The 15254-nt window shown below is 34.0% G+C and overlaps 1 protein-coding gene across 5 annotated transcripts; it reads left to right on the top strand.

Annotated features, from left to right (window-relative positions):
- The first annotated feature begins 3508 nt into the window (after positions 1–3508).
- Positions 3509–12346, top strand: LOC7457392 (uncharacterized). Of its 5 annotated transcripts, none has more exons than XM_052450496.1 (10): positions 3509–4466; positions 5049–5237; positions 5808–5900; positions 6276–6458; positions 6533–6635; positions 6750–6935; positions 8018–10473; positions 11006–11282; positions 11394–11562; positions 11773–12346. In XM_052450496.1, exons 1-10 carry the CDS (start codon positions 4233–4235, stop codon positions 11780–11782), a joined length of 3900 nt encoding a protein of 1299 aa, XP_052306456.1. In that variant the 5' UTR covers positions 3509–4232; the 3' UTR covers positions 11783–12346. The 5 variants fall into 5 exon arrangements, with proteins under 5 accessions (XP_052306456.1, XP_052306454.1, XP_052306455.1 ...); XM_052450495.1 differs by having other exon boundaries at positions 3510–4466; positions 8018–9598; positions 9683–10473; positions 11006–11562; XM_052450494.1 differs by having other exon boundaries at positions 11009–11562.
- The last annotated feature ends 2908 nt before the right edge of the window (positions 12347–15254 follow it).

Below are 15254 nucleotides of genomic sequence, written 5' to 3' on the forward strand. Positions count from 1 at the left end.
GGAGTTATCTAGTTAAACGTTCCTTGTGATCTAGTTTTTCTAACTACTCTATGTGCTCAAACAAACTTGGAAAGTGACAATCTTTGCTGGGTTTTATCCGTTTATGTATGTGCTACTCTATAATTTTAAAAATTTTATTTTTATTATGACAAAATAGAAATTCTATTGTTTTAAATGCTTTTCATTAAGGTCATTTTTATTTTTTTTGATTTTATAAATTTTTTAAAAAAATAATGGAGGTTGATTTTAGTATCGCTAAGGTTTTTAAAACTTGAACTAATGATCTCTTAAAAGCAAATTTAAAACTTGAACAGTTGAATAACACCTCTATAATTTAGTCTTAGATTTTTTAATTACTTAGATGGTTGTTCTCAACATCCAATAATAAATTGCAAAGTTGTTGCATTTAAAAAAAATTGTCCATTGCAATTTTACTATTTAATAGGGGTGATCATTTTCGGTTCGGTTCGGTTTTTATTAAAAAAAGTAACCAAACTGAATTTTTTTTTTTGAAAAAAAAACCGAAACCGAACCGAAACCGGGTCAAACCGACCGGTTTCGGTTCGGTTCGGTTTTTTTGGGCAAAAACCGGTTCAAACCGGTTTGGCTCGGTTTTTCCAGTTTTGGCTCGGTTTTTTCGGTTTGGCTCGGTTTTTCCGGTTTGGCTCGGTTTTTTTTCCGGTTTTTTGTCGGTTTCGGTTCGGTTCGGTTTTTTCAGTTTTTTGTTTATAAAACCGAACCGGCCGGTTTTTTCAAAAAATTAATCGGTTTAATCGGTTTTTTTTTTCGGTTCAGTTTTTTCGGTTAATTTTTTTCCGGTTTTCTCGATTTAATCGGTTTTCCGGTTTTTTTGCTCACCCCTACTATTTAATATAAACGGTATAATTTGCACCCAACCCAAATTCTTCTATAAATTGGATTTTTTCTATTAAAAATTCACACTTTCATGTATATTTGCTTAACTTCAATTTCTTTCTCGATCACAGTTGCTCAAAGTTTTTCAATGGAATCTCAAGAAGGTGGTGGCTAATTCACTAGTAGGGTCAACCCGAATAAATAATTTTCACAATAAAATTATAATCTAGCCTATCAATACTCCAATCAATCTATTGTAACATCTCAAGATTCATGTTAAAATCCACTAAGCGATCGAGTAACTTTAAGGATGAATAAAATATTGTTCTTATAGAGACATAGATCAACACTAATATGGATCTAATATGTAGAAATAAATAAAAAAATAAGGTGTGTTGGAAAAGAATTTACAAAGGCTACAACGAAAACAAGAAGTTTATATTCAAGTGTACACCAAGTTCTCTAATATATCTTTGATTAATCGTTCAACCAGTGATGAATTAGTTTTATTCATACTATACCCGAATCAAAAATAAAAATTAAAGTGGTTTCACCTATAAAGACGATGTATTATTTATATAAAACTCATATATTTAAATTCATTTAATTATTTAAGTAATGAATTTCAATATGCTTTAATATTAGGTTAATAAAGTAAAGATTGCATGTCAAAAAAATCAAAATTAACCATTCTTATTTCAACATTGCCGGAGAAATTGAAGAGCCAACATAAATGGATAATTGTAAATTCAAAGAAGTTCAAAAACATTAGAAATGCAACTCCTACAACTTATTCTCATCTTACTCAAAATTCAATCAACTTATAAAAAGATGATGTTGTGCTTGATGATGATGGCAGTATAGAGAGATCGATAGGTGAAAAAGAGACAAAAAAGCAAGCTAAAAAAAGATAAGGGAAGCACAAGTTCTCATGTTAGATCAATTTTAAAGGATTACAAAGAACATAAAATAGAAATGAAATGTAAGAATATAAATTTTTTTGCAAAAATATATTTGCTTTCAAGGAAAAGAAAGTAAATGCAAAACATAAAAAAGCAAAGATAAAACGAGATATGATTGTTATTGTGTGAAAAGAATGAAACAATAACACGAAAATAAGAGAATAACGTTGATAGATACAATAAGCATGCCTTGATATTTGGTTGAATATTATAAGATGCATCAAATGGAAATATTAGCTAAATGATATAATAGTAGTTTTAATTAGTATACATTATTTAAATTTCCCATTATTTTTTTTAAGTGTATGCATTTTATTTTTATTATTTTTAATTTCTACTATAATAAAAAAAATTAAATGTGCTATTAAATAATTAGTAAATTATTAGCATATTTTGGAAGTTGTAAACAACATGAAACAACCTACACTTGAATATTAATCTCACATGTAATTTGAATATTAAAAAATAATAAGATATCCAGAGACAGTAGAGACAAAAATATATTTAATTAAAGATACAAATATATAAAAATAAATTTATCTTTAAGATAATTGTAGAGTGAATTTTTGTATTCTCAAAATATAAAGTACAAAAGAGATATGTCTTCAAATATCATATTTGTTATTTTTTAAAATATCAATGTAAAAAACTCTCAATTCTAAAATTATTCAACTAAGAGATGTAAGGATAAAAATGATAATTATTGTTTTAAAACTCAACTCGAAAATCGATTCGAGACAAAGCTTGGGTCATGGGTCGGGTTGACCCAAGTCATCGTAAGAATAAAAATGGTTATTATTGTAGTTTTAAAATCCAATTTGAGGGTTGAGTCAAGGTAAGACCAAGGTTAATATAAGGACAGAAGTTATTATTATCATTGTTTTAAAACTTGACTTGGAGTAAGGTCCCAGGAGGGTAAATGTAAAATAAAAATGGTTATTATCATAGTTTTAAAACTTGATACATGGATCAACTCAGGTTTACCCGAGTCAATGTAAGAATAAAAATTGTTGTTATCAAATTCCGGAGTCAACCCGAGACAAGATTCAGGTCATGGGTTGAGAGTATCAACTCGACTAGCCCAATTGTTTTTAGAGAAGTCAACGAGTTTTTGACCCGTGTTTTATCCCGGGATGACTTGTGTTTTTGGTCCGGTTAGGTCGAGACAATCCTTCCTCTCTTTTTTCTTAAACAAGTCTAGGACCCGGTAAGCTTACAAAGTTTTATAACTAGATTTATTATAATATTATTAAACTCAACATTTAATATAAACTACAGTAAAAATAATACTATATATCTATTTTTTTAATATATAAATTTGAAAATAATTTATATTAAGAGTAAAATTATTTTTTTATATTTTATTCTCTTTAATTCATCATTTTCAGACAATCAATTTATCTTATATATTAATACAAAATATAATTTTATTCTTATCTTCTTTTCTGTTTTGTCTTTACCTTCTCTATTTCTTTTGTCCTGAAGCTACTTAAATGCACAAGTCATTGGAGTGGGCAAACATCATCACAATCGGGCCTATAATATAAAATCACGATGATTTATTTATGATTAATAATCTTATAATTTATTAATTTGGATACTGTTTTTTTCCCCTTTTTTTCTCTCTCCTTCCCAAAAACTCTATCCTCAACTCTCAGTATTTAAAAAACTAGTTTTAAGAAATCTAATCAAAATAATAATAATAATAATAAAGAAAAAAAAACCCTCTCAGAGGCCCAAACTCCCTCAAATGTAATTTTCTCTAGCCCCCGCAATTTCCATTTCCTCTAAGCAAACACCCCCGCTCCCTTCCTCTCTCTCTCTGCAACCCCGAGAATAATAGGAAAGGAAAAAAACTAATCACTGTATTGAAATTGATCCACGCCTCCATCCTTTATTCAGAAATAAATTCAACGCACCTAATATTGCTTATTGCATTTGCTATGTGGTCCTTTTTAATCCTGCAATATTTCTTTATTTGATTTGCCGACACTTCAATCATTATAAAAAATTTTTTTATTAGGATTCAGATTTTCTCTGTTTTTTTTTTGTATTTGGGCTCGTAATTTCCAGCGTTTCCTTTGATTTAGTTTAATTTATTATTCTGTTTTATTCAGGAGAATCCTTTCAATCATGCAATGTCACGTAAGTGCCCAAATTAACTGAAATTGATTTGTGTTTTTTTTACCCAATATTGGTGGAAATTTCAGCACCTGCTCTCTTTTTTTCCATTTTTGGAAACAGGTTATCCTGAAAACCTATTTCTGAATACTGTACCTGTTTTTTTGTGGTTGTTTATGGTTTCAAGTGTTTAAAATTTGTTATTTTCTGGAAGAAAGTTGGTTTGTTGGTTGTGGAATAAAAGGGGGGAGAGAGAGAGAGAGAGGAAAACACTTGCTTTTATTTTAGGATTGCATGGGAGAGCATGAAGGGTGGGCACAGCCACCAAGTGGGCTATCGCCAAATGGCCTATTGGCCATTGAAGCGCCCTCTGTGATCAGAGTGCTTGATTCAGAGCGATGGTCAAAGGCCGAAGAGAGAACTGCAGAGCTTATTGCCTGCATTCAGCCCAACCAGCCCTCTGAAGAGCTTCGCAATGCCGTTGCAGATTATGTGCAGCGGCTTATTGCAAAGTGCTTTCCTTGCCAGGTGCATTGCCTATATGCCTTAACGTATGAAATCTTTGTGTTGCTCACGCTCATGGTGTATGTCTTGAATGGTTTCTGGATTTAGATTGTATAACCATTGTTGTGGATTGTGTTGGTCCAGTAGAGAGAGACATGGAATAATGCTTCATCGTTATGCCTGGATTGTTGATATGGAATCTGGGAATGTGATTTTGTGCGTAGGAATTTTTAAGTTAAGGCGTTGATCAAAAAAAATTTCGTGAAAAACAAGTGAAATATGAGATGGTATGTCTTGATTGGCAATGTATGCAAACAAGAGCATGTAGTGGATTATAAGCTGATGGCAGTAAAATACTGTGTTTTCTGTGTAAGTGACCAAACAAAAAGAATATGTTTGTCTTAATTAGAATAGATTATAGACCTAAGGTCGAGTTCAAAGACATCAACAACTGTGAACAATGCAGACTGGCTTACTGGCAGGACTTGAGTATTTTTATAGTGGGAGTGATTTGGATTCATAATATCAATTGTTTCATTGCTGCAAAAGGTATGCATCTTCAAGTTTTTAATATAATTATTTACCCATGATTGCTATGATCTACAGGTATTCACCTTTGGGTCTGTACCACTTAAGACTTATTTACCTGACGGGGATATTGACTTAACAGCCTTCAGTAAGAATCCTAATTTAAAAGATACATGGGCTCATCAGGTTCGTGATATGCTGGAGAATGAGGAGAAGAATGAAAATGCTGAATTCCGAGTGAAGGAGGTTCAGTACATTCAGGCAGAGGTAGGTCCCTTATTAATCCTTTCAATTCCTTTACATTCTGTTTATTTCTTTTGTTATCTCTGTTTCTTCATTTTATTTTAAGCTTGCTTCTACAACTAGGATGCGATTGTTTGTGTTTGGCTTGAATATATCTAGTTAGTAATGTTGACTTCAGAATTGTTATAGCAGCAGTAATATTCCATCCATGCATTTTCTTCCACTACAGTGGACTTGTAATCTTCAGTGAATATTTCAAGGTTCTGTGGTATGTTTGAAACAAGTGGGTTGTTTGCTAGACATATGCACTCTGTATTACCTCTAATTATGGGGCAATGGTGAACACTAGTAAGCTTTTCAACACATTTTCAACATTATTTTGAGGTGAAATTATATTTCGCAATCTAATTTCTATGTAATTTGTTTTGATCGTTTTTGTATTTGTTTGTTTAAGAAAATGATTCTCCCGCTGAGATCTGTGTCTAGAAGGCATACCAAAAAATCTCAATTAAAGATTTCTCAATGCCCTGTACTCTATTGAGCAATTCTTGATGATAGATGTAACTTTCTTTTTGTTTGAATACACATGTACAGGTGAAGATAATAAAGTGTCTTGTGGAAAACATTGTGGTAGATATTTCATTTAACCAACTTGGTGGACTGTGCACCCTTTGTTTCCTTGAGGAGGTTAGTGCTCTATCTGGAAAATCTTTCTTACTTCCTTTGTCCAAATATAATGATCCCTGTTGGAACACTTCTGCCATACCAAATTATTAGTGCATTATTCAGAAGTCACAAATTATTTTGATGTTTTGCTGTCATGCCCTAATCATTAAGCAACCTCAAATTTGAAAAAAAAGTTAACCAAAAAAAGAGGCTAACAAAATGAAAAAGGTGATGGCATAAAGTACTGTACAACCATGTTATCAGCCTTCCTTAAACAACTGAAAAGTAAAACATGTATTATAATTTCAGATGGAGGAGTACCATTTTTCTCTTGGTAACTAGAAACCAGGATACTCTTTTATATTTTTGTCCCTGATAGTATTCTTGCCTCTGTAGGTTGATAATTTGATAAATCAAAACCATCTATTCAAGCGTAGCATTATATTGATAAAGGCCTGGTGTTACTATGAGAGCCGAATACTTGGTGCTCACCATGGATTGATCTCCACCTATGCTTTGGAAACCTTGGTTCTATATATATTTCATGTTTTCAACAACTCCTTTGCGGGTCCTCTTGAGGTGGATTTTGGTCTCACTGTCTTGCTGCATTCCCCTCTTCGTTTATCTGATTCTTTCTCTATCTACCTGTCTAGGTCCTTTATCGTTTTCTCGAGTTCTTCAGTAAGTTTGATTGGGCTAATTTATGTGTTAGTCTCTGGGGTCCTGTACCTATTAGTTCACTTCCAGATGTAACAGGTATGCTTGATTGATTGAAGATTCTTTTCCATCTTCTCAATAAGTGACCCTTTCTTTTTTTGTAAATATTTGTCAATCGACTGGCACCAACTATTTTAGTGAAATGTTACACAGCGGAACCTCCTCGAAAGGATGGTGGAGAGTTACTGCTTAGCAAATTATTTCTTGAGGCTTGTAGTGCTGTGTATGCTGTTTTACCTGCTGGACAAGATAATCAAGGGCAACCTTTTTTGTCCAAACACTTCAATGTTATTGATCCTTTGCGTGTAAACAACAACCTGGGACGTAGTGTCAGTAAAGGTACACAAATAGAACCCTGCCATGTTGTCTGCTACCAAGTTAACTGTCGTTTGAAAATTTCTCCCTTTTCATTTTGAGTTGTAGATATGTTTTATTGTGCATCTGCATGACAAATGCACTTCTTTCTTCTTCTTCCCTTTGACAAGTTACTGTAGATAGCACAGAGAATCAGGACTTAATGTCTTGTCTTTTCTTTGCTGGCTTTTAATATTCATTGAAGCATTATCCAACTGCAATTTTTTTTCATTATTGATTGTGTCATTTTTTATATGGTACAAACTAGCATTACCTTTGGCACTATTTCTTCTTTATACATGTTTCTGCTGATAGTAGCGCGCAAGAGCCATAAGAGAGGTTTGTGCAGTTGTTTTGCAATTTTCTCCTAAAGGTATTTTGTACACCATGGTTTTTAGTGATGATTTGAAGCAAAAATGGATAGAAAAGGTATTGATAAAGAAAGGTACCAGAAATAAAGAAGGGGCAAAAGATGTATGTTGATGTATTTCTATATTTATCTTTTTGTTTATTCCTTGCAAAAAAAGAAAAAGAAAAACATCTGTAACTATGTTTCTTTTTCTGCCTCTCTCTCTCTCTCTGGTTTTCAAATATATCCTAGTTCTTGTTCTTTTATTGGTGGTAGGGTTAAGGCTTATAACAGGGAAATTGGGCATTCAAGTTGATATATTTAGATTTTTGGTTCTAGGACTTGAAAAGGGTTCTTTTTGTTGTCAATTGCCTAAATATGCTATTAATATTGATGTGTTAATTGTTTTCCATTATTTGCTTTACCTATATACACATGCATACATATTGGTGGAAAATTTAATGTAGGTTAAGTGGTCTGGATGGTGGGAATGGTTGCAAATTGTAATTGAGGTTAAGAGTGTACAGAACAAAGGGAAATGATAACATAAGTGTGCTTCTCTAAACTTCATGTGTGCATTTGGGTGTTTATGTCCTTGGACGCAACAGAATTTGATTGGAATGTAAACATATAGATCAGTTCATGAATGTTTTATACTTCTTACTGATCTGTTAGCATTTATTAACTTATATTGTGTAATACAACGTACATTTTCCAGGTAACTTCTTTAGGATACGCAGTGCGTTTGCATTTGGAGCTAAAAGGCTAGCTAGGTTACTTGATTGCCCCAAAGAAGACCTGTGTTTTGAAGTAAATCAGTTTTTTCTGAACACCTGGAAGAGACATGGTAGTGGCCATCGTCCTGATGCGCCAAGGAATGATTTGTGGCAGTTGAGATTGTCAAATCATGATCACTTGCATGGGCCTGAGAGTCTAAGGAACAATTCAAGCAGCAAACCTTCCGGTCATGAAGCTCAAGTTGATGTGGCTCATGGCTCATGTACTGTTCCCTCCCAGCATGATAATTATTCCATAGATAGCACATCCAAAGGTAGTGAAGTTTCAACACTTTCTCGTACTCAAAGCCAAAAGACTAACGCTAACACTAACAGCACAAGGAGCACCTCTGATCAGAGTAGAAGGGAATCTACTTCCAATCAGAGCATGCATGCTGATAGAAGTCAGAGAAATGAAAAACCCGACAACTTAGTCACTGATTTTCAGGGAAGGTATCTTTTTGCTAGGACACGCTCTAGTCCTGAACTTACTGAGACATATAGCGAAATTTCTTCTCAAGGAAGGCTTAACAAAGTCCAAGAAAGTGGGAAAGGCCAGGCTTCATCTGCTAGGCTAAATCATGGCAGGAGGAAAAACCTGGGATCTGATAATTTGAAAAACCATGGTATTAGCTCTTCAAGTGATGATCCTTCATCTGTTGGTCACACCATTTCCAGTCAAAGCTGCAATCCTGCTGCTGATTCAAATAGTTACCACAAAGATTCATGCTTGGATGTCGCCAGTGAAGAATTTGTTTCTGTCCTAGGGTCACAGGGGATGCATCAGGAAGAGCAAGATCTTGTGAATGTGATGGCTTTTTCTACTGGTGTGGGTTTCAATGGACAGGCTCATGTTCCACTGAATATGGAACCTGCTCACATTTCTCTTCCAATTCCACCTTCTGTTCTAGCTTCAATGGGATATGGTCAGAGAAATATGGGTGGAATGGTACCCGCAAACATTCCCTTCTTGGAGACTCCTTGGGGTTCAAATATGCAATTTCCTCAAGGTTTGGTTCCATCACCATTAGCCCATTATCTTCCTGGCATTGAATTGACTTCAAACCAAGAAGATTCAATTCAACCTGGTAATGAGAATATTGGTCCCGTGGAAATGAATGTCAGGGAGCCTGATCATGATATCTGGCATGAGCAGGAGAGGGGCTCCATTAGTGGGTTTGATAAAGAAAACAGAAGCTTTGAGATGCATCAATTAGATGATCCGCAGCCTAGTTCGTCTAGTTATAAATTTGTTTCATCATCTCGAAGAGGTGGCTCTGGCAACTCTTTGAGAGCTCACCAGAAGCTCACCAGAGAAACCCGAGGGCCAGCTAGGGAAGAATCTATAGGTGCTTTAACATATCAAGAAAACAGAGGCACTGAAGAATACTTTGATGATACAAGTGCATGTTCAAGGTCCTTTACTACGGTGAATATTAGTCCCTTGAGAAGTAAAACCTCATCTGAGAGTTCGTGGGAAGGATCATCAGCAAAGTTGTCAAAGCCTGTGAAGGAAAAAAGAGGTAGGAAAACGGTTTCTTCTGCAGTGCAGTCTTCTGTTTATGGAAAAGGTAAGAGTGCCTCTGAACATTCTTCCAATCTGACAGATGATGACAATAAAGAATGGAATGCGCCATCAACAATGGGCCCTGAACCTGAAAGAAGCATAGGATCCCAAACTGAATCTTCTGCTGCTTTGCATGTTTCAAGGCATCAAGTACCTGGATATGAAAGAGCACAACCAAGTGAATCTGATTCGTTGATACCCATTGCTCCAGTGCTCTTAGGTCATGGTTCACGGCAAAGATCTGCTGATAACTCAGGGTCAGGGACTGTTCACTATACATTTTATCCTGCAGGGCCACCAGTTCCATTTGTTACGATGCTTCCACTGTACAACTTCCCAACTGAGACAGGAACTTCTGGTGCATCAACTAGCCAATTTGACAGTGAAGAGGGCCTTGATAACAGTGATTCGGGTCAAAATTTTGATTCATCTGAAGGAATTGATCTATCTGAGGTTTTAAGTACCTCCAGTTCTATGAGAATGGCTGCTTCTGTTGAGCCATTGGAACACAAACCTGACATTCTTAATAGTGATTTTGCTAGCCACTGGCAGAACTTGCAGTTTGGGCGTTTATGCCAAAACACACGAAATCCTGCACCTATGATTTATCCATCACCTGTTATGGTGCCGCCTGTGTATTTACAGGGCTGTTTTCCATGGGATGGTTCTGGGAGACCAGTTTCAACTAACACGAATAATTTTACTCAGCTAAGTATTGTTCCAGTTGCTCCGCTACAGTCTGCATCTAATAGACCTGCTGGTGTCTATCAGCATTATGTTGATGAAATGCCTAGATATCGAGGTGGAACTGGGACCTACTTGCCGAATCCAGTAAGATTACTTGACCAGCTTTATCTTTTGTGCTTTCCATGCTTTTTTCCCCCTCCTTTTTGTGCATGCTTTTTTGTATCAACAGTGCAGTTGTCATTGGAGAGAGGCAGAGAGTTGCAACCGTCATTCAGTTGTAATATTTTTTATGTACTTATGTTTGCATGGATGCTTTGCACTTCTCTTGCCATGCTTTCTTGAACTGTAGACCCTTCTAGTTCTCCATTTAGACAATCTTTTCCCCAGTAATGACCGCTCATTTGATGAGCTTATAGTTTTCTTTGCCATGTGCTTTTTATTTGGTGGTCAGAGTAATTTGGTTCTGGTTGCATATTATTGGACAACCATTCACTTTTATCTTACCTGGATGTGGAAAATATGTGCTGTGATTGTTTGATTCTAACCTGGTTTGGAAAGTTGGCATTTTTTTGGTTAAAATAATTTGATTTTGTTGTCATATTCAAATAGTTTTGAATTATGCAGCATTTTGTACACTTCAAATCTATAATTTTTTACAGTTAAGTTCTTACTGCAGAAGGTTGCTGTCCGAGACCGGCATGCTACAAATATGAGAAAGGGAAATCACAACTACAATAGAAGTGACCACCATGGTGATAGGGAAGTGAGCTGGAACAATAATTCTAGAGCACGAGCTGCTGGGCGCGGCAACAATCGCAGCCATGCTGAGAAGTCTAATACAAGGCCAGACCGGTTGGCTGGTGAGAGTCAAGCTGAGAGGACATGGGGCTCACATAGACATGATATGTTCCCTTCGTGCCAGTCTCAGAATGGTTCCAGCAATGTGGCATATGGCATGTATCCCTTACCATCCTTGAATCCTGGAGTGTCATCAAATGGATCTACCATTCCTTCTGTTGTCATGCTGTATCCTTATGATCATAATACTGGCTATGGTTCTGCAGAGCATCTTGAGCTTGGGTTCGTTGGGCCAGTAGGTTTCTCAGGTGCAAATGAGACCTTGCATTTAAATGAGGTGAGTCGATCAAGTGGGGGATTTGAGGACCAAAGGTTTCATAGCAGCTCTGCTCATCAGCCATCTCCAGATCAGCCTTCTTCACCCCATGTCCAGAGGTAGTTACACTGTTTATTTATTGAAATCAGTTATAGAAGTGCAAGATTTCAGAATTGCTGTGTGTTAAAGGCAAGTTGGTGTAAGGTTGCGGTGTATTATACTAGTACAAGAGTTAATAATGCAATGTGGTTAGCGGTCTAGTCCATATTATAAATTATTATATGTGACGTAACAAGCTAATTTTAGGATTTGATTTATTGTGTTAACAGGGAGATTTGACTTTCGTTGCAAAATCTATGGTCCAGAGGAATCAGGTATTATCAATCAAAGGATGACAATTCCTCCTTGTGCGTTTCCAAACCAGGGAGAAAACGATGGTGGGAGAAACGATGAAGAGAAAACCTTCAACTACAAGGTTTTTCCATTCTCACCTTATTGTTAATGGTTTCTCAGTTTGATCCATGTCATCATTTTCTCAAGGTCGCACTTCTTGATGGCTTGTGCTTGTTTGTACACTAGAAGTCATTATCTAACCTGTCCTGCTTACAAGAATTAACAGATTGGCAGGTAATGGGATGCAGGCTCTGTGATTAGTTCTTTTTTAAAATATATTTTAGGGTTCAACACCATGTAACTCCACTGATGTAGAAGCTCGCAGATTTAGAATCTAGAACTTTATCATGTTCTAAAAAACGTTTCTCGGGATCTTCTTCCACGATGTATTAGGGATTTTGATTCATGAGTTCGGTGTAACAGCTAAACTATACTCGTTTCAAAAAGTACGGTGTAGTAATACTACCCCCAAAGATGGGGTGAAAATGCACGATGCTCTTAGGTTTCCAATGGTGATTGTTCAGGAAAGCTTCTGTTCTTTATATGGTCAAATACTGTTAAGTTTCCAGTGATTTTATTAAGGATTTTTTTAAAAAAGATTCACGATGTTGTAAATATTTTGCAACTTAATTGAGGACAAAAATGACTGGGAGGCTACTGAGAATTGGGGGATAGTTGAGGCATTATTTTGAGACTTCCACATCCTTTCTTTTATGGGAATATCTCCCCATCCTTCTACTTGGCTTTGCTCTTTATTTTATTTTATTTAAATAATAAAAAAACAATTTTCGTTAGCTATGCAATGTGAAGATCTTCAGCATAATTTTCTATTTTGGGATAACAACAGTGCAATGTATAAACTACTGATGGATGAGTTTGCACCTTCAAAAATTTTAAAACTTAATCCTAATTTTGCCTTGGCTTAACACATTAGTCCTGCATGTAAAAAAAAAAAAACATTGCATTAAAATCCTTAGTTTGAAAAGGTCAGCGCACGTGCATGAAAATCGATTATTATGTTTAAATCAAACCTAATATTGACAGCTTTAATGATTTATAAATTAATGTTTTTTTAATATATTTTGATGGTTTTGATATACTGATATTAAAAATAAAAAAAATTTTATTTTAATGTATTTTTAATTGAAAAGCATTATACACTGTATCATTAAATATATACTTAGATGTATTATCTTAGGACTGCTTAGAAATTATCTTTTATATACAAAAGCTGCATTTTATACATGAAACTTTATATAAAAAGAAATAGTGTTTATTTTCACTCACCCAATTATAGTCAACCTGCACCTCTAACTTAAACCCTCAGCTCAATGTTGATTTTATACCTTTAAATGTCTGGTTTTTCACTTTTTTCTTGTTAGTTTTCAACCTCCAGCTATGCACTTGCTATGTACATAGGTCTTTGCTAGTTTTCCTTCGCTTTTTTGGGTTTTGGGTGAACTTGTAATTGTACCTATTAAACTAAAGAAGGGGGCTAGTGATGGGAAAGAAAGAAATTAAAAAAAAAAAAAAAAAAACAGACAGCCCAAATGGCAAGAGGCAAGACAACTAATCAATGACCAAACCAAAGTAAAAACGGCATGGACTAAAAGCAGCAAGGAAGAGCAGGCACGCAGGAGAGAAGAAAAGAAAAAATAACAACATGGATTTCAAGGAAGGAAAGACGAAAGAAAAGAAAAATGGCTAGCACATACCCCAATGCAAAGTTTATATATAGACTATGCTTCATAAAACAAAAAACAAATCAAATTAAGGCTATGTTTGTTTTCTGAAATTCACTTTCCGAGAAATTACTTTCCAAACTTTCCTGTGTTTGTTTGACATTAGAAAAATTGGTCAACAAAAAACACTTTCAAGTCAAAGAAAAATTTAGCTTGGTTTTCAGGAAAGTGTTTTCCTAGAAAATTTGGGCGGAAAACATTTTCTGGAAGTTGTGAAAAAATTAAAAATATCATATTATTTGCTGATTATATCAAATTTGGTCCTCAAACTTTTGATTGCTATATATATTTTATTTTGAATATTTATTTTTCAATTTCATCTCTTAAAATTTAATTTTTATATTAACTTTGATCCTCATTTTTATAATTGTTATTTGCTTTTCCCTTATTATTTTTTTATTGAAATTTTTTATCTATCAAATTTGGTCCTCATTTTTTTTATTGTTACTTATTTTTTTGAAATAATTTATGAAATGTTAATTATTATTATTTTAATTTCTTCATCTTTTATTTTTTAGATTTGATCATTATTATTTTGATTATTATTTATTTTATTTGAAATAATTTATGAAATTATATTTTTTTTCAATTTCATTCTCATTCAACTTTTTAATTTGTAAGATTTGTTCCTCATTTTTTTAATAAACTTGAGAAAAATAAAATATTAATAAGTTATTTTCCAGCTCATTTTCTATGGCATAACCAAATACTGAAAAGTGTTTTCCAACTTATTTTCCATTACACTACCAAACATCAGAAAATAATTCACTTTACCGGAATTCATTTTCCAAAAAAAAACTACTTTCCAGCAAATAAACAGGACCTAAAATAAAAATGGCGCGACTCGCTCCAAGTAATTTTGAGGCTCTCAATTACAAACTATGCCTTGTTCTACCCTTCTTTGGATCGAATCTCATGCAAATTCTAGGAAGCCAGGCGACTTGCACATACAATAATGCAAAAGCCACTGACTCGTACTATAGTGCAAAGTTACTGCCTCCAAGAAAATCAATATAATGATGTACTCTTTTATACTTGCATATAAATTACTAGTATGATAGCACACTAGTATATGTTTTGATATTTCATTATTTTATAATGAAATTTCTATGTCTTCAAATGAAATCTACATTTCTTCAAACAAAATCTCTAACAAATTATCCATTTCTCTGAATAAAATCTTCATATCTTTAAATAAAATCTACAATTTCCAGTGAGAATTCTTCTTATCTTCATAATGAAATCCTTATATCTCTATATCTCTAATAAAATATCTCCAAACAAAATCTTCATTATATCTCAACTTACACAAAATAATCTTTTGAAACTCTTCAATGAACAAACTAATATTATCTCTCAAAGTTATTTTCATACATTTTTCTCCATGGTTTAATTTATCTTTATATTTTGAAGTGAAAATCTCTATGTCTCCAAATAAAATCTTTAAGTTTCCATCTATAATTTTGCATGCCTATAATAAAATCTTTATGTCTTTTACAAAATGTCTTTAAATGAAGTCTTAATGTATCCAACAAATTCTCCATGTCTCCGAACAAAATCTCAAGGCCTCTAACAAGAACATTTCATATCTCCACAATAAAGTCTTCATATCTCAATGTATCTAATGAAATGTCTTCAAACAAAGTTTTCATCTCTCCATGATAATATTTCCAAGA

Source organism: Populus trichocarpa, chromosome 2 (genome assembly GCF_000002775.5).
Source record: "Populus trichocarpa isolate Nisqually-1 chromosome 2, P.trichocarpa_v4.1, whole genome shotgun sequence".
In the NCBI taxonomy this organism is placed as follows: domain Eukaryota; kingdom Viridiplantae; phylum Streptophyta; class Magnoliopsida; order Malpighiales; family Salicaceae; genus Populus; species Populus trichocarpa.